General features: G+C 40.1%; 2 protein-coding genes across 2 annotated transcripts; both read right to left on the bottom strand.

Moving 5' to 3' along the window:
* men1 (multiple endocrine neoplasia I) lies at positions 1-15,656 on the bottom strand. Its single transcript, XM_028475296.1, has 10 exons — positions 15,470-15,656; positions 12,582-13,067; positions 12,297-12,505; positions 7,728-7,856; positions 7,149-7,189; positions 6,989-7,076; positions 5,773-5,909; positions 3,592-3,736; positions 3,227-3,400; positions 1-1,039 (listed from the first exon to the last, which is right to left on the bottom strand). Exons 2-10 carry the CDS (start codon positions 13,015-13,017, stop codon positions 530-532), a joined length of 1,869 nt encoding a protein of 622 aa, XP_028331097.1. The 5' UTR covers positions 13,018-13,067; positions 15,470-15,656; the 3' UTR covers positions 1-529.
* A 2,927-nt stretch (positions 15,657-18,583) lies between these two features.
* On the bottom strand, positions 18,584-20,483 carry cth1 (cysteine three histidine 1). The gene is made up of 2 exons (XM_028474081.1): positions 20,373-20,483; positions 18,584-19,486 (listed from the first exon to the last, which is right to left on the bottom strand). The coding sequence occupies exons 1-2, from the start codon at positions 20,379-20,381 to the stop codon at positions 18,584-18,586; spliced, it is 912 nt and encodes a 303-aa protein (XP_028329882.1). The 5' UTR covers positions 20,382-20,483.
* Between the last annotated feature and the right edge of the window lie 42 nt (positions 20,484-20,525).

Here is a 20,525-nt window from a genome sequence, read left to right as displayed (position 1 = left end):
AATTCAAGAATAAAACCCACAAGTTATCTAGCAAAACATATGTAGCACAGCCACCTAATGTGGCTGTGTCAACAGTGCATGGTCCTCCTGGTCTACTCTATTCATTACAAACAGGCCTGTCCACTACTTTAGAAAACAACAAAGGCAAAATAAGGCAACATAGAGCTAACAAGAAAGAAGCCGTTGATAGAGCTGAGTGGACAATGTTACACAGTAACTATCCTAAATCAATCACTTCCACACGGTCCAGGTGTTGCAAGCTGATATCTACATGTTAATGTTTGTGACGATGACAGTCCTCCAAACTTCATTTATTATTCATAGTCAGTGTGCAATTGGCTGCCAATTAAAACACAAACTAATGAATGGTGACCACTTCAATGTATGAATTCAAACCAGTTTAGATATGATCTTTAAATAAAAGCAGAAGAAAATGTTTACTTTATCACTGCGTCCAATCTAACCGCGGGTAAATACGAGTCCATGCTGCTGTTCACAGTAAGTTCTGCCCTCGCCACCATCAGCTCTGCTACAGGGATTTACGTTGACGCTTCAAGAAGGACATGGAATAATCCCCGGCTGCTGTGCTCTTCTGCCTCTTCATTTGGACCTGGGACTGCGCTGTGAGCTGCAACTTGATGGCGCTGGAGTTCACCTTGGCTGCACAAAGCAGCTCCTTCATACCTTTCATCTTCTCACTCTGGAAGAACACCACAGGGCCTGCTAAGGGCGACGATGGAGGCGAAGGAGCGGGGTCAGGGCTCGGGGATTTGGGTTTTCCTTCAGTGTCTGCCCCTCGGGGGCCCTGGGAGGGTCTGCGGCCGATGGATCCTTCTCCTACCTTCTTGGGCAGAGCTGTTGCTGTGAGCTGAGTAGAGGGGGACGTTGGAGCAGCTGCAGGAGGAGAAGAGCTTTGCTCTTCCAGCTTGGACTCCCTCCTGGGGCCCCTCCGGCGGCCATCACGGGGATCCTCACTCGACTGGTCGTCATCGTCCTGGGCCTCGGGCTCTTTGATGATGATCGACACCTTCTGACGCACCTTTGGAGTCAGAGCACAAAGCTGTGTTTAAGTTGCAGTGCAATCTCACTTTTTCCCAGAAACCCAAATGAGCATGTGTGTGCAAAATGACAGTCCAGATTAAATAATGTAATAATAATATAACCTTTGTTAATCACCATAGTGATTCTCTGCATTTCACCTATTTTCCCCAAGGGGTAGTAAATTAACTGATAGGCTTTTTAGCACAGGCAAAGTTTGAGATTCTTGCCTGGTTGGCAAAAGAAAAAAGAAAATTAAAGTTCCTATATCATGCTAAATTAACTTTTTGGAGATTTTAAATTGTTACAATGTTAATTCCTAATCAAAAACACCCCCAAAGTATTACTGGGCTTCCTTCCTGCATCTCTGGGCAATCCTCACTAATCCTACTCTAAGCTGTTGCTCCGCCCTCTTCTGAAAAACAAGCGGTCTCTCCGGTTCAGACTCTAGGAAGTGCCTGTTGCTGCCTCCACAGTGCCTGTTGCCCATGCTGCTTCGCCAGGGCTCCAGGGCTACGTCATGAAATGGGCAGCACTCACACGGGGAGAGGCGGAGCTCCAGAGGAACCGAGCATTTCAACTTCCAGGTTGAAAGAAAATAAGTCATATTTCTTAATAAATTAGTATTTCATTTTTCAAAATGTTAAATACTAGCCATATGTGGCTGTAGTTGACTTTGGAAAGTTTAAATAGCATGATATACTGTAGGTCCTTTAAATATATAGATCATCTTCAGGTTTGCGTCAACCACAATGTGTGTAACATATACAATAATGCAAAAATGTGCATTGACGCGTCATTTAAAATCAGGTCGGCAGCTGTTTTCTGCTTCATTTTTGCTGCAGTACCGTACACAAACTGCTTGGCCAGGGCTGTACACAAACTTTTCCTGTGGTGGCAGTGGTCGCATCCTTTTGAGCAGGTGGGGAGAGTGTACAGCATAGCCATGCATGCTGATGAATAGTTGACTTAACTGGAGTACTGTAGTTTAGTATGAAGTAAAAATTGATATGATATTTGCTAAATGTTTTAGTGTCAATATTTAGTGTCAAGTTTTTCTACAGCAAGCAGTGGCTGAAATAACAGGTCATTTATTTTATATCATTTTAAAAGAACTAACAAATGCTTTAAATAACAGCAAAGCATAACAACAGGTTACATGTATTCTGTTTTTATTTTTGCAGAAATGCTGTACTTGAATTAACTTAACAGTAGTATAACAAACTTAGCATCTGCATTGCTTCACCCCATGGAATTAAATTCAGAGGATCCAGCTCTGATAGTGGGGTCTCCTAACCCTCTTCCCCTGGTCAGGGGTTGAAGACAATATTAATGTATTAAAATCTATACAGTTAAAATTATATAGAATAATATTTGATTTAATTTGACTTGATTTTTATTGATCATGTAAATGGCAACCTAAACAGCTTAAAAAAAATAAAATAAAATGACATCAAGAAATAAAACAGTATCTTACATCTTCAAATTCTTACACATCTGTATTTGAACAAAAAGTAACTTGAATTGGATAATGCATGATCATGTGGTCAACACATGCTAAATGCAAAGTCAATGATCTGTAAATGTTGCAAGAGGTGAAGTAGGAAGGTGTCATTGTACAACGTGATTTATTTTAGGTTAACAAATTGTTATATCTTGATTTTATTTGTGATTAATCATTAATAGCCTCTGTAAAAAATAACTCCTCCTTTCAATAGTTTTTTTAAGCTATAAGGAGCCATTGCAAAAGAGTCACTGGGGGGTCACAAACTTCACATAAGCTTTTTAGTAACCACTAAAGCAGACATTTTCCAAACAAACAGTAATGATCACATTCATTTAATGGTCCCAGGAGAAGTAAATATTTTTTTTTAAACCAAGATCTGAATCACCTATTAATTTATTTTTAACATAAAATGTAACTTGATGAAACAAAAAAGTCTGCTAACAGACCACCTAAAAAACTACAGATGAACATATACAGTACAGTGTGTCCTAATTACATGTTTGAAACAGCTCTGAAAGGTCTGTGCTGGTCTACTGTGTTAACTTTGCAACTGGTTTGAGGAAAGCCAGTCTGGTTTTTCGAGTTGACCTTGTGAACAGTTTTGTAACACTTTATACTTCTTTTGTGCAGGTTTTTAGATAGCTTTTGTCAAAAATCGTGTGTTGAGCCATTTTCCCTCACCTGAGCATCAAAGCGGCTCAGAGACTGGACCAGGTATGTGGCCCAGCCCACGTGGAGAACAGGGGTGGGACTTCCCTCCTCCCATTTGCAGATGCCGTCATAAAAACGCAGTAGGTGGGCAAAGCATTCTGGGTCCTGGAGGGCTGAGAGTGCTGCAGCCTGCTTGGGCTGAACCTGAATGGGAGCACAGGACCAGAGATGTGAGGTGACCCCACTGTGAAATAATCTACTGTAACCTCTGCTCTAAAATAATAAAGTCTGTTCTAAAATGAACAAGGCAGCAGTGCTTTGGTTTTGTAAAAACCTTCATTTATAACCTTTTTGCTAAGGATTCCACTAGCCCTGCTCAGTGTGGGAGTGTTTACCTTCTCAGCTCCTTCCCCGTCCTCTCCTCCATCAGCAGGACTCTCTGCAGCAGCAGCCGTCTCCTTCAGCAGGGTGGGGATCACATCGTTGGCAATGTCAAAGAACTCCTTGTAAATCTCCTCATCCTCACGGAAATAGTTATATCTGTCAGAGAGAGACGTATTAAATGATCAATTTTAACAAATCGAATCCTTCAAAGGAAAATCTTTTCAAATTGTTTAAATTATTTTTTCACTCATCCAAAATCTTTTGTTTTATCATGAAGAGGACACTATAAGGCTGCCCCACATTTAACAGGCAGGTGTGCAGTAAATGTCAGCTTTTTTTACACACCAGAGCAGCTACGTAGTCGGAGGGACTGATTATTGCTACTTGAGTCCACTTTCTTGTATGAATGAATTCAAAGTAGAACCGCCGAGTCATGCCAAGTGAGAGACGCCCCCCACACCCACACACCACTATTAAACGCACTGGCCACGGGTTCCTGAAGTTTGTAATTCAGAATGAATGATTCCAAATTAAATCATTCAGAATCAAAGTGTCCTGCTTCGTGTTGACATGGAAATAGTCATTCACAGGTTTATTCATTTTAGGTCTGGTGGTTGGTTCTGATTGAACCGGAGGTGAACGTGACGTATCACGTCTATCGAGAAAAAACACACAACAAAGCTTTCTTTGCGGTTACAACATAGAGGACCACATAATGAGAACGGTTGTCACTTTTATTTTCATTGTAGTTTTGAAGCAGCACTTTCACTTTCCATGTTTCACTTTTGTCGGCTAAGCAGGAGAAGGAAGCCAGACGACCGTACTTTGGTTAATCAAAGCCAGCGGTTAATGAAACAGCTTGCCCACCTCCACTATACAGGACATTGAGTGGAAAATTAACTTTATGACCCATACGTTAATAATACGTAAGTGTTTTGTTTGCTGATGTCAGTGTGTGTAAAAATTTAGTGTGAATGTCCACATATTTATTCCGTGGTCCATCCACTCCATTATATCCATGTCTTCTTAGGCTTTTATTAAATAAATAGTCTTGGCTCGAGTCCGGGCAGCCATCTTGGATTATGTAATCACCAACGGATCATTGCGACAGGAGGGGCATGAACAGAGTGACCAGAATTAACTTCAAGCGGAATTAAATGTCCACAAGATCGAGCAATTATTTAATTCGGAAGAAAAATCTGAATAAACCAGCAGCCTAATTCAGAATTACCATTCTCATTTGGAATTACGTAAGTGCTTACAAGGTCAGTTTAAAGAGGATTTCAATTTCATTCTGAATTAAAGGGAATTAAAGTTCTCAAGTAAAACATGGCCCCTCTCCATCTCTCTGCATCCCGTGCAACAGACAGACCACATCACAGACCACGCCCCTGCCGACTACTGGCTGTGCACATGACGCAATGAGCTGTTACTGTGGAACACTGCCAGACCAACCACAGCCCTGAATAATGAGGGAGTTTGACCCAGCTGAATGAGGTGGGCACAATCCTGAGCACAAAGGTACTGCCTCTCTCCTTTAGGGACAACGCACCTTCTGTAGACACCTTCAATAATTACTCAACCTGGCCTCCAGGTGCACCGTGCAGGCTGCGCTGCTCAAACTAGGGACCTGGGCCTGAAACCGTACCCAACTGTGGTGAGGCTGAGCTAACACTGAAGAACAATGGCTGAGCAGGAAAGGGAAGCTGGTGGATGGTGGGAGGATGTGTAAAGGTATTTTTAGCTGCAGCTCCTGTGAGGTCAGGGCTTCCTGAACACAGCACCACGCCCTCACAGACTCAGTGCCAAAACAAAAACCTGTGTGGAGAACCTGGAACACAGGTCACACCACCAATACACATGTGCTTTTACTGCCATCTGGTGTTTGCATGTTGCAACAATGGAAACGCTCATGTTAGTGTCTAACAATTATCCCTGTCTTATAAGTTGTACAGAGACAATTTGAATCTTACACACTCATTGCTGGGTATGGTCTATTAGAGACATACAACAGAGGAAATCCTAGTACTAGTTCAAAAGGTCCAACATAATATGAACCCATAATAACTGTGTAAATGTGTACATATTGGAATATTCAATTGTTGAATTTTTGCATCATATCTAGTTTTAAAGCAGTTCCTAGGTTTTATGCAAACTTGCTTGTGTCATTATAAAGTGGCAGAAAGACTCACTCCTGCATGACCTGCGCAGCCTCAGCCCATGACCTCAGAGCCTCCTGCACGTCCCGGTGCCTATAATGGAGGCCAGCCAGGTACATGTAGGGGTAGATGTGCTCGTTGTTGTAGTGCTTCTGTGCTGAGGTGACGGCCTTAAAAAAAAGAAAAGCAAGTTTTCATTCTGATCGACAAACAAAAGAAACTTCATCTAAATCGTTTTTCAGTTTCACAACACAATTCTGGAGCAAATACAGTGAAATTCAAACATGGACGTTTGATTTTATGTGAATTGGTACCAGGTAGTATCGAAGGAATTTGGTCAGTACCTAAAGAAGTACTGAATTCAGTACCCATCCCTACATTCCACACTACAAAAAAAGTAATAAAGTAGGTAGGATACGTGCTGATATTAGTGCTGTAACAATACATCAATCCACATCGATTAATTCATTGACAATCCAATTACATTGATGCACAATGAAAACATTGTCATCTTTAAGATAGGCCTTTATTTTGAAATTCACATAGCACGTCTGTGCCACCATTTCCTGCTCTGGGATGGTGATATAACGTTGCAAATGCCACGCGACAACAAAGCCTTGCAATTCCTGCTGCCAATTTGTACACGGTACTCTGCGACCAGTAATGCCCCGCTGCTGCTTTCTGAATGTGGAGCCAACCGCTATAAAACCAATGAAAAAGACGCAGAAGTACCGCAATTTCCGGACTATAAGCCGCTACTTTTTTCTCACGCTCACAATGACGTGGCTAAATTGTGGATTTTTCCTGGTTTTATGAGCTTCATGCAGTCACAAAATTGAGCTCCGTTACATTAGACCAGGTGGAACAAATAAATTGTTAAGATTAAATTGTTTTTGCTCGCACAGAATCATTCTGATCACTCATTTTGTCATGATGCACACTGCAACGATGCGGAGAAATGTTGTCAGAGAGCGAGAGAGACAGAGAGAGAGAAAGCGAGAGAGAGCGAGCTTGGATGAAATAAAAGTCAGCCAGTTTGTAATAGAAGGATAAACAGAATAAAGTTATTAAATCACTGCGTTAGGTTTGTTCAGCATTGATCGGTGCTCTGGACTCTGAGGCTGATGGAGACGCTTCTGTAAGCGGAGCGGAGATCAGAACAGACTGAATAACAGGCTGTTCTGATCTCTGCTTTGTCTACAGTAAAAGTCAGCCAGTTTGGGTGGGAAGGTCATTTATCAGCTTCTACCTTCAGGTGAATCTCGAGGGGGCTTTCCTTTCCCGGGGTTGGATCCTGGTCCTCCAGGTCTGCTAGCGTCCCCATGGCCATGGGATACCTGATGCGCAGGACGTAAAGCAGAGTCAGCATGGGAACAAACGGTATAAATAGAACAGTAACAGATTCTCACCTGTCCAGGTTACCTCGCTCATACAGCAGCCACAGGAGTTTCTGTTTCAGGAAGAGAAACAATGGGAAGCATAGCTCAACAATGCAAGGCTACATTTAAATATCATCAGCATGTAATGCTAAAGCTGTCATTAATTAAAAAAACAACCATTCATATCAACATTATAATAGTATTACATTTGTTCATATAGTTCCCACCAGCGAGTCTGAAAAACATTTGTTTTATTATCTTTTAACCAAAACCAGCATGTGTCTCCAGTACTGTCCGTCTTATTCAATAGGAAGAAGTTGTTTTAATCTCCAAAGATGGCTTTTATTGTGTCAGACTTTATGAAAGTTAAGTTTAACCATTTGAGGTACAAATTTACCTAAACCAAGGACTTCCTTTAAGACTCACTGCTGCCATCTTTCCTCTACTTGCTAGCCTTTAATTGGCATGTGGCAATTTAGTTTCCCTGCTATCAGAGCATAAGAAATAGTTTAAAGAGGCCCTCCTCACTGCCTTTGTTTGTTAGGTACTCTGCAGTATTGTGTTGATACACACTGTCTTTAAATAGAATATAAGGAAGTGGGAGCTGACCTGCTGTAGCTGCAGCAGTTCATAGCTGTCAGTGTGCAGGTCCAGTGAGGGGTTGATGGCACACACCATGAAGGCCACCTCCATATTCCTGTCACACTTCATGTAGGAGCCCTTCAGGTACAGCCAGCTCTACAGAACACACACACACACACACACACACACACACACACACACACACACACACACACACACACACACACACACACACACACGCACACACGCACACACGCACACACGCACACACGCACACACGCACACACACACACACACACACACACACACACACACACACACACAGGTTTGTGACTGTAAAAATACCACTACACTTGCTGCCAAACAGTGGAAACCCCAGGCAATCAGGATTGTTTCTGTCAAGAAGGCACCATAGCGTACACAATGCATTTAGCGTGTTTGGCTATGGAAAGCTGTTTTAACATTTAATCAGACGTGGAACATATCCAGAATTAGGGATGGGAATTGATAAGAATTTAGCGATTCCATTATTGATACTGCTTATCAATTCGATTCCTCACCGATTCTCTTATCGATTCTCATTGGGTGAGGGAATTAAATAATGCAAATGGATTTGTTTGCTTTAACTCCTTATTATATTATCTTTGTCTCTTCAATTTCCTGCGGGGATATCAGCTCTTTTTTAATTTACCAGGTATATATTGTTTTCAATGGATAATAATATATACAAAAGCGCTAGATAAAATTGATGAATTATTATTATTACAACATATGACACATTTTAGCTAAAAACATTTGAGAATATTTACAGTGCTCAATTTGAACTTGAACAACTTGATCCAAAACTAATTCAGAGATTAAACAAATAATTCTTCTGTAAAAAAAGAACATATTAACCAAAAGTACAGCTGCACTTATTGTTATGTATTTAAACGGTAAAACTTTAGTTTAGCCTTGTTTACATTTCTTTTAACTAGTACAGTGCCCATCAGAAGTATGCATTCATGTGGGAGCATAAGGGGTATAATTGCGTATTTTTGTATCTTTCTGTTGTCTTTTTGTGCATTTTTTGTATAATTATTGTTTTTTGTTGCCATTGCAGTGTGATTCTGGAATCTTTGTGTATTTTTGTATCTTTTTTAGTGTAGTTTTGTGCATTTCTGTTGTTATTGTGTATTTTTGTATTGATATTTAGTTTTGTGTATTTTGAGTCATTTTCATATGTTTGTTGTTGTTTGGTGTATTTTTCTGTAATGTATGTTTTTTGGAGTAATTTTGTATATTTTGATGCATTTCTGTTGTCATTTTGGGTACTTTTTGTATAAATATTTTTCATATTTTTGTTGTTGTTTGGTGTATTTTTCTGTAATGTATGTATTTTGGAGTAATGTGTGTTTTTGGAGCCTTTTTGTATATTTTTATGCATTTCTGTTGTAATTTTGTGTACTTTTTGTATAAATATTTAGTTTTTTGTTTTATTTAACTCATTTAGTAGATTTTTATTATAAATACTGTGTGTGTGTGTGTGTGTGTGTGTCAGCCATCTCCTCCGTGCGTTATCTATCACACATGCGCGCGCGTCTTACACATAATCCGTCGCAGGTTGTTTAGAGAGACACGGTAACTGTCCTGATAATAATAAATATGTTGATAGGGATATAATATTAATAGTGAAAGTAGTAATAGTAATAAAAGTAATGTTGTAATGATATTAATGGTAATAATTGCAATAACAAAATAATATAATAATGCACTAAAAACAATATTAATAATATATTAGTATAATATTAAATAATTATAAGGTAATATAATGATAATATAGCAATGCTAATAATACAATGAGAACACCAGTAACTATAATAAAAATATATATTAATAATGAAAAAGAATATAATGTGAATTATGAGAATAGCAATAACTTTAATACAATAGCAGTACAATTATACAATAACAATAACAAAATAATATAATGAAAAGCCAGTAACTGTAATACAATAAAAACAATAACAACATAAAATAATAAGGTAATAGCAATAATAATAATACAATGAGAATACCAGTAACTATAAGATAAAATAATAATACGAAAAAAGAATAATATAAGAATAACAATAATACGGTAGTAGTACAATTAGATAGAGATAATATAAATAATACTGTGTGTGTGTGTGTGTGTGTGTGTGTGTGTGTGTGTGTGTGTGTGTGTGTGTGTGTGAGTGAAAGAGAGAGACCCGAAAGTACCGCGAAAAATAAACGTTTTGCAACACCATGTACATCCCGATGTAGTGCAAGCACACCCATCAGCCGTGTGTGTGTGTGTTTACATTGTAGCTGCTAGCATCTTTCTTAGCAAATAGAATAATATAAGAAGTTACACTCACCATTGCACAGAACAAACAATAATCATAGTGGACCCATCCGTTCACATTAATGTTACATTCCTCTGTGTGAAGAATCAGAATGTTTGCGATAAGGTCGGCTAACGACCGTCAGCACAGCCACCGCCCACACTCATGGAGATAGAGGAAGTGAAGTCTGTGACCCGAGATTTAAAGTAAGTTTGCTCCACGCACGCGCGCACACACACACACACAATTTGTTATGAGGACATAAACTGGCAACGAGGTGTGTGTTCTTGTGGAACTTTGTTGTTTTCGGAAGAAAAGTCCGTGCAAAAAGCAACTTTAGCGTGAGTGTAGCAACAGAGACGCTACAAACAGAGCACGGAGGACAGCGCTGCTGCGGGTGGAGGAGGTGGATTCTCCGCGGTGGACAGCAAACAACAATATGGTGGAAGGAGCTTCACTTGGTGCTAGCATAAACACAATATACAGGACCTGAAGGAGTTTATTGTTACGTATTTGCGACGTAAGAGGAGCCGATATGCTGAATTGACAGGCAAGCAAACAAACGATTCCTAGGAACTGGATTAAAACGCTTTTCTCACTGAAACAAGCCCACCAAAAGAGGATGTTGTAAAGAGGCGAGCATACAGCGTGGACTCACAGAGCAGCTGTATTTCAACACATCTGAGCACTAAAATGTCTTCTAAGCAATGGTTGAGACGGAGCAATGAAACACTGTGATTACGTGTAGCTTTCCGTCAACACGGACCTCTACACTGTGACGCATGGCTGCAAACAGTTGCATGAATTCAGCGCACGTTATACAGAGATCGTCAGCACTACATTGTGCCCCGCCCCCCACCGGACAGCACAAGCCGTGGGGCAATGCCCCCGACCGGCGCACGAGCGACCGGCGGCCGCCACCACGGGAAGGAGGCACCCCAACGGCACACAATCAGTGTGGAGCAGCAGCCCCCAGCCAAAGGCGCTCCGGACCCACCCACCAGTCGCAGGACAGACCTACCAAGTGGCCGATACCGACCTCAACCACCTAAACAGCTAGAGCCGCCTCCCAGCAAATAGCATCATCCCGGAGCCCCCAGAAACATATATTAACACGGCTTGCCATAGTTTGCCTCTGATTAATATGTTGTGTGTACAATCATATTTCTCAAACGTGGAACTGTTTTTGCGCATCACTTTACACGCTACAGCATCAACTGGACCAATGGCTGAATGTTAAATAAACCCTTTTGCTATCAGAAGGAATGATAATAAATATTTGAAATAAAGCTGTAGTCTATACAGGCATAGCAGGTGGAGGGATGCGCAGAGATGGACTCCAGTGTGGCCTTCTGTATAATGAAAAATGAAACCACCTGTTTGGCCCTACTTCCTCATTTTAAACTGTGCTTGGTGGGTCTCTGGCTCCTCTAAACTACAGGAGCTGCACTTCTCACCTCTCCTCCTCCTCTCTGCTGCACTAATTACATTCTGTGCTTTATAACCAACATCAGCTATAATACTGACTAGAGTCATCAGAAACAGTGCTGAAAGGCTGCATCATGGGAGCAACAATGGGCCGAGTGTGTCGTCTGAGTGTGCACAACACAGCGCCAGACCAGAGACGGCACTGACCTACTGGGCGATGACCAGTAGTGGATTTGTGGAGTGCACCGGGGACGGAAAGTCAATAAATGTGGGGGAAATAGTAACATGAGTAGATCTTTAAGTCCGTTTAAGTCACAGCACTTTTATTTAAATTGATTTTGTAGCCTACTTAAATGAACAAATATAATGTAATCACTAAAATAAGAGTGTTTGTGTCATTGCCTTCAAATTTTATTTTGCGCTTTCTCCCACTCAGGTTGCCTCTTCTTTTCTCCATGCTCAGTTCATTAGGGCAGTGTGAACAGGTAAGGAAATAACACCTCCAAAGTACTTAAGTACGTTAAGGTACTTTGCGTCCTTTATTTGAGATCTTAGTCGATCTGATCCCAAAAGTTTAACATTTAAAAAATATGAAACAATTAAAAACTAACCAGTCATATAATCCCATGTTAATGGAGGAACTGTGTAGTGGCCCCAATTGTATTTTTTTGTACTCATACACATCCAAAGATATTATAAAAATGTTTTTTCATATGTTTTGATGGGCTAAGAGTGGAAACACATCAAGTTCAGAGCAAAGCATTTGACTACTAACGGAAAGACAAGCACACAATAGAGAGACGTGATGGTCGCATACTACCTTCTCATTGACCCCTGCAGTGACCGTCTGTCCTCTTCGGTCCTCGTTTCCTTTCCCATGCCACGTCACCTCCGCCGTCTCCTCTCCGTTTTTGGTGAATATGACCCAGGCGTGGTCTTCAGACAGTGCAAGGTGAACATCATTTAGGCCTAACACCTGACAGGCGGCCACCACAGCAAAGGCCACACCAGAGCTGTCCAGCTTAGTGCCTGGTTAAAATGTATTCAGCAGTTAGACAAATCCAAGTAGGCCGTCAGTACACTAAACTGGTCATTATCTCTATACCTGTGATGAGGCTGAACAGGGACTGGATGTGGGCCCGGTCTTTGAAGTAGGAGCGACTCAGGCTGTTCCAGATGACGTCCGACACCTTTTTCACCAACTCTCTGCTGGAACCCGCCGCAGTCCTCCGATACTGGGACAGGTCGACTGCTCCGCGGATCTGAGCGGTGAAGCGCTCGTACAACGCTGAGATCATTCCCAGCTCCACGGTGGGAAAACAGGAAGTAGGGCAATCTGGCTCCAGCGGCTCAAAGCGTACCCCCGGCACATTGATGGGGACGACCCGGTTCACAGCCAGGAAATGCTCCACAAAGCCCAACACAAGAGAGAGAAGGGCCAGGTCAGGCTCCGATTTATGGAGCTCAGCCTCAAACAACTGAACCACGCCATCAATCCCCCGCAGGGGAAAGAACTTCTTCTGGGCTGAGTGCAAACCCATGTCTGCTGACGGTCACAGCTCGAATGTACACAATGTCTTCACCTGCAAAGCTGGATGGGAGGAGAGTCACTTTATATCACTGTTCTCACACACTCACAGACAAGAGATGCTCATTATTTCTTTAACAATACCTGTTACCATGACTCACATTATTGTTTAATTGTGATTTATTATGATAAGTGACATTTGCATCACTTCATTTCCCTAAAAAAAACCAATAAGGTTTCAACACTGCATTACAATTGCAGCGTTTTTCAACCGATAAAATTCTATTTTTTATTTTTATTATTATTCAAATACACAACACACAATAAAAATACCTGTATCCTATACTTTAACTTTCTCAAATATAAATCAAATAAAATGCAGTATAAAAACATTATAAAATTATCTGAGGAGGAACACGTGCACTAATCCTGACTACTCTGTATATGTAACACTTTAATAAACATGATCAAAAACTAATTCTAGAAAGAAAAAAAATGTCTCTGGAGTCGGCGCACATTTATGATATCGGGTCACAAACTGAAAAAAGGTTCGCTTTTATACTTTTGCGTGTAAAATATCAAATTGCTGCAATCTTAACGAACTGCTGGCAGATATTTTTAAAATGCAACTCTCATTACCCTTAAATATTGAAAACAAAGAATATGTCCAGTTAAAAGAAATTCAACAAATATTCCACTACGGTTGGGGTGAATTCTAATTTTAATCACGTAATTGTTAATTGATTGAAGAAATATGTTGCTGTTGTAATCATAATTAAATTGTAATTGAGTTCAGAAAATTATCTTTGTAATTGGGATGGAAATTCTATTAATCTGTCAATTACAATTTAATTAATGGCCAACCATGTTACAATTCTATGGCTTACACATACGTAGTTAACAATTATTAAAATATATTTCATATAAAGTTTTGCCACTACATGTCAGATCTCTTGGGGATAATTTTACCATTTAATCAAGGGCTTTAATGGCAGAAAAAAGGCTCAGACGCCCACACCAAAAATATTAATAATACCAATATTTTCATTGATTAGGAACCCTAACAAGGTAACCAAGAGATGTAAATTCAGTGTATTTTAAAGCTGATGGGTGAAACTGACTCGTTATCATAAAATATGTTAAGAGATAAATAACACAAGAGGAAGGTTAGTTTTATGGGCTTATTTATTAAAGGCTCAGTAATTGTAATTAATTGCATTTGAACTTTTGTAATTGAGAACGGAATGAAATCTACTTTCTGGGTAAAAATAATAATTGTAATTTTGATTGTAATTGGGATAAATGTCGGTCACTGTAATCATAATTGAGTTGTATATGAACATGGATAATTGAAGACATAATTGTAATTGAAAAACGTAATTGACGCCAACCCTGGCTGTTAGTGCTTGTAATAATTTTTTGAAATTCATAAAATACTCATGGTGTATTTTATTAAAGGATTTTGAAATACAACAGCAGTCGGGCACTGGAGTAAGGCCATCAGGGGTTTAAAACTACAATGCCCGTTTACATCGCGTATTACGGTAAAGTCGGAAGACGCCGACGATAGCTTCATGGTGCGTTCAAGTACAACTCAAATCACACCAACAGTACAGGCGTATTGTACCAAAAAATCATTAAAAAGCCAATTATTTTCAGGACACTGCATCAGATTCTTGTTCTACAGCCTGTACAGTACAGTTGGGGTGATTTGACGTGTACTTGAACGCACAATGAAGCTCCCGTCGGCTTCTGACGGCTTTACCGTAATACGCAATGTAAACGGGCATTCTAGTTTAAACCGCTGATGGCGTTTCTTCAGTCAAACGGGTGACGGCATTCAAGGACAATTCATTAGGAGTGGCAGCAGCTCAGTGTGATGGTGACACCAGTAACTAGCTGGTAATGTGGCGGCCTGGTGAACTGGGACCGTTGCATAACAGCGCTCATCTCTGTGCCTATGTGAGAGTGTGGGCGGGGCAGTCCCACTGTACAGAGCTGATGAACATAATGCTAATGTCACTGTTACCGCTCTCTGACGCCCAAACACAAACCCACAGATTCCCTGAATGCATCACATGACCATACGCTGTCGGAACACACCAACCCCCGCTTTTCATTCATTTCACCGTCAATTCGGTGACGTAATACACGACTAACTTTCCGAAATTACTATGAGGATACATTAGTGTTTTAAACAAATATTTCAGTCACAATGTAAGCGTCGTGTTATTTGAATAAGTCAAGTAGACGTCATTGGGGCTTTGCGGTGTGACTAACGGCATAGCGTAGCTCATTGAACCGGCTAACAAGCTAACGAGCTGCTGCTTAGCTACCTTCACCACTCTTCATTAAACATTAACCTCCCGGTGATGTATCAGAATATATGACACAGAGCAGCGTACCAGGCTCTCACTGGTGCCTCTAAGCAGCCCAGTGTGGCCGTTGTGTGAGATAAGACGTACCGGTTTGCTCAGCAGCACAGCCACATGTTTTTGTTTGTGTCCTCCTTGTTTTGCCGCGCACTTCACTCTGTGTCTGAAAGTCAGTGCGAGCGAGCGACGCTGCGTCAAGCCACGGATCTCACAACAATCCGCAGACCGCAGCCCATTGCTAACAGCCCGTGACAGCTTCATCCAACACTTGTATAGATCTAACTGAAGCCCCGAAGGGTTCGCCCTATGAACTCTGGGAAATGTAGTTTTCCTCGGTCATTGACACGCACACCCCCAGCGAAAGGCGGTGTAACGCTACAAGATGAACAAAGGTACACTTACATAACACAGAGCGGATTGGATCCCATAAAAACATCCAGTAACAATCAACATGTTATTAAATACATTTTTTAAATACATTTTTCACCTAATCTACAACGTAGTCAGCATTTTAACGATCCTGTACTCAATCTTTAATTCTCGCTCCTTTATCTGCTGGCCAGCCTGCTCATTGAGCTGATAGGGTTTTGTAACCAAATAAAACATTAGGCATTCTTTAATCAAGTCAAGCATTAAAGTCACAACCCTGAAAAGGAGAAAGATGGAAAGATACTTTTATACATTATATATGTGAATTGGTGTAAAATATGTTAACTAAAGTTAAATGTTAACTGTTTAACGTTGTAAAGGTCTTCAGTATAGCAGATGTGACTTGTCTACAACCATATGGGGCACCGATTGTAAAGTTGGGCATGCTAAAATAATCAGCAACTTTTTACAACATTTAGCAACAAAGCACGTTTAAAAAAAACAAAAAAACATTGTGAATATTTTTATGTTACTTTTGACAGCAATATTTGTGAAATTTGTGATATTTACTTTTCCCGTAAAAATATAATGACAATGTCTAAATGTTAAATCTAGACCTCCGATGAATTTGCATATTAACTAAATATTTAGTTTCAGCTGTGACATTTAGATTTAACATTTAGATTTAGTTTAGGTTTAACATTTAGATGTCTATTTAACATTTACATTTAACATGTAGATTTAGATTTAACATTTAGATGTAACAGACATATTTTTACGAGAAAAGTTAATATGACAAATTTCACAAAAATTGCTGTAAATCTGGTCAAAAATGATGTTCTTTATACGTGGTTTGTCGCTAAATGTTTAAAAAAGTTGCTGTTTATGTTAGCATGTGCCACTACAATCAGGGCCCCATACAAAAGATCACATAGAGGTTTAGAGGTGAAGTCTTTCTACAGCAGCCAGGAGATAATTATACACATGACAATCTTAATGGCTGTGATACAGTTTGGGACCTGACTAGATGGTTGACCAGCACCTTTCATGGCAGCTCTGTCTCATAGTGTGTGAATGAGCAAATATAGTAAATAAAGCACTTTATAAATCAGGTCCATTTATTGATCCGTCTATGCATACAGATCAATGTACACATTGGAAGATTGTGTACATTGATGTGTACACAATCACTAATGTGTTGTTTTTTAACACATTAGTGAATTGAAATCCACATTTACAAATACTTGGCGTCAGCGTAGAATATTAATGCTGGCATTTCTAATGACCTGGAACACCTGGTTTTCTTTATCATCTCAAACAGGTAACTAGATGTGTGAGTAAAACCAGATAAAGTTACACCTTTGTGAATCTGAATACACTTTTAAAGGTACCTTTGCTACAATAATGGCCCCATTAATGTAAGATGTAGTTTCTGCCAATTTTAGATCAATTCTCCAAGTGGTTTGTTCTCACTATAACACTAAAACAAAACATTCAAATTCAGGGCACAAGTTAGAACAAGTAAATCTTGATTCAAAAACCTATTATAGGCTGGAAGGAGACTTTTAAAAAGAATTCACTGGTGAGTTAATCAACAAACACATTTGGCTCTGAGGCAAGGCAAATGTATTTGTATAGCGCATTTCATACACAAGGCAACTCAATGTGCTTTACAAGATCAAAAAGTGCATCAGAAAACATTCAACAGCTTAAAATCTATAAGATCATTTAAAATCATCTGTAAAATAATTTAAAATCAAACACATTACATTAAGAGTGTGACAATATCTCCATACTGCAATATATCAATTTTTTCGTGCTAAATATCGATTTTTTTTTTTTGAAAAACCTTTTCTGCTTTTTCTCTAAAATGTGCAGGTAGGTCTTCACAGAAATGTTGTCACTGTTTGAACCAATATATTGTTTACTGGAATATAAGACCCTATTTTTTGTTTTACAGAAAGCACTATTGGAGATACTTATTTGTTTACATAAGTATGTTGACACTTAACAGAAATGTTGCATTAAAATAGTGTCACTGTTCATAGGACACTTTTTTCAATTTGTCTTTCAGAGATATAAAGTTAAAAAAATAAATTAAAAAAATCGTATTTTTTCCACTTAATCTTTTTATGTCAAAGATTATTGTAGATTGAATTCTGACCAATAATCACAGTATCGTCATATCACAAGGTTCCCACCCTTACATGACCAAAAATCTCCCTTTCAATCATATGCAGTAGAGAAAAAAAATGCCTTTAACTTCGATTTAAAAATGTTCACGTGATGCTGACTTCAGCTCTGCTGCAGTTTGTTCCACTTTTTGCAGCATCATCATGTTTACTGTTAGCTCTGGGCTCTACTATCTGACCTGTGTTCATAGATCTGCTGGGTTCATATCTGACTAACATCTCAAAGTGTTCTGGACCAAACCCATTCACAGATTTATACAGCAGCAGCACTTTAAAGTTTATTTTGAGGTTGACAGGGAGCCAGTGTAAAGACTTTAAAACTTGAGTAATGTGTTCTGACCTAAGCAAATATTTCCATTGAGCCCCTGAAACATCACTTTACCTGTAATCATTTTCTAAAGCAATAGAAGTTGCATATATTAATCTGACACCAAGCTCAGATATTAAAAATTTATTTACAGAAATTCAGTCAGTTCATGTACAACAGTTAAAAAAATCACATTACTTAAGAGGAATGCATTTAAAAAAGATCTGATAATAAATGAACAGCCAGTTGATTTGTTAAACTGGTCAGTTCTGATTAAAAAAAAACATTTAAAAAAAAAAAACACAATGACCTTGAAATATCATTTGTGTCCATTCCTTAAACAGCTCTGTTTTCCCAGGCCTCCTGGGCTTTTGAGCTCCCCAGCTGCTGCAGATGCAGGGCCAGTGGCAACAGAAGCTGGTTCAGATGTTGGCTGGAGAAGCTGAAGGCATCATGGGAAGGGGCCTCTAATGGAGTGAGCAAAGGGGAGGCCGAAGGAGGAGAAGAGCAGGTGGAAGAGCCTTGTGAGGAAGAGGAGAGTAAACGTAGGCCATCTTGGGACCCATGCTTACTCTGCCGCGTCACCTTGTTGGGGATGTTATGTTGGTAAAGGCAGCGCGTTCCATACACGCAGAATCCAAAAGTACTGAAAGTACGGCACAAGGTTTTTGAAGGCTTGTTGTCTTTGGCTTGTGGTTTGGAATCAGGAGATTGATTCTTTATGTCAGGAGAACCTCGTCCACTGTCCGAGTCTTTGCTCTCAACATGCAGGAAGACACAGCGAGTGCCAAATGGACAAACCCCAAAGATGCGCAAGTTCCGACATGGAACATTCCTACGGTGCCGGATGGTAGGGCGCTGCTCGGAGGCGTTGTGGACAAACAGACAGCGGAGCCCATAGTAACAGTAGCCAGTTGTGTGGTAGTTGCGACACAACTCCGTCTTGTATTTTGGGTGCTGGTAGGGGACTCGAAGGTCCTGAAGGCCGTGAGCAAACTGGCAGTGCTCCGCATACTTGCAGTTACCAGAACTGGAGTAGCTGGTGCAGAGCTCCGTCTTGTAGCGGGTGGACCAGACTGAGGGGACGAGGGGAGAGGAGGAGTTCTCCAGTGGGAGAAACGCCTTTGCCAGTGAAAGACTGCTCCCACCACAGTCTGCGTCAGATTCCACACCAGAGAGCAGGTTGTCCACAAGCTCCTCATCCTGGTAGGAGGGCAGGAACAGGTCATCACTGCTGGTCTGAAAAAAAACAAAAGAATCAGTCATCATTTAGAAAGTCTTAAACACATCACATTCTTTGTTTTACTTATAATGATTCAATAAAGATATTGCACAAACTATAAAGTGGCACTGCTGGCCTTAAGTACAGTAGATTAAGATGAATGCAGTTCACTTAAATACATGTCATTATCCTTTAATCAGGTAAAAGTCTCAGTCAAACTTCACATTTTTTAAATACATTTCAACAAAAGTGACAAGCTGGTATTTCAGTTTTGACAAATTACTGAGATATTAATACAGACCAAACAGCTGACCTAAATTGCTTGTTGATGGCCATCTCATTCTAACCCTTAGCCAAGTTGCATAAGCATTAAAGCATAACGTACTGTACACTTACAGAGAAACTCAAAAGAAAGAAAAACTTGATTTTTATAAACATATTTCATGTGTTGTTTGAGCAGCAACGCAGTAACTCCTGTCAAGGTTTTGTGGAAACCAGCGAGAACATTCAATTTAGGCCGTGGCTATGGATATGTTAAACGTAACCATACGCAGCAACCCCATTGGCCAGTTTAGATCACGTAATAGGTGCACCATGTGACCTAAAGTTCCATCACTTGTATTTTAGTGACATTTTTTTTTTTTAATTCTATCCCAATCCCTAAGATGTTTATTTGGTCAGATATGTATTTTTAAAGGTGGAATTGCCCAAAGTTAAAATGAAAAAGTATGTCCAGTCCCTGGGGCTATGATTACATTTAACGCATCTTTAGACACGTTCTTTAATTTACCACTCCATGGCTGACATTGTGCTTTGGACCAAGAACCAAAGAAAAAAAAAAAAAACATTTGACAAAGCTCAGTGATAATAAAACACTAAGAGCAGTGCTCAGACAGAAACTACCTCTAGCATCTCTGCTGGTGCACTGTTGACGGCAGATAAAATCCTCCAAATCAGCGTAGACAACGTTGAGCTCCAGCTGGACCCTCTCTCTCCTTCCTCACTGAGACTCACAAGCTGCAACCAGACGTTCACTTGGCTTTATACGGAGCTCCG

The sequence above is a fragment of the Gouania willdenowi genome, chromosome 18 (assembly GCF_900634775.1).
Source record: "Gouania willdenowi chromosome 18, fGouWil2.1, whole genome shotgun sequence".
NCBI lineage: Eukaryota > Metazoa > Chordata > Actinopteri > Blenniiformes > Gobiesocidae > Gouania > Gouania willdenowi.
The sequence above is the reverse complement of the archived record's forward strand: the minus strand, read 5'-3'. Positions and strand labels throughout refer to the sequence as shown.

What these genes read in the sequence shown, in the direction of transcription:
- men1 (XM_028475296.1), bottom strand. Translation starts at nt 13,017, where the DNA reads ATGGGTTTGCACTCAGCCCAGAAGAAGTTCTTTCCCCTGCGGGGGATT. An exon ending in CCTGTTCAGCCTCATCACAG is followed by an intron (nt 12,506 to 12,581) that starts GTATAGAGATAA and finishes CATTTTAACCAG; the next exon opens with GCACTAAGCTGGACAGCTCT. An exon ending in CTGCAGGGGTCAATGAGAAG is followed by an intron (nt 7,857 to 12,296) that starts GTAGTATGCGAC and finishes TGTGTTCTGTAG; the next exon opens with AGCTGGCTGTACCTGAAGGG.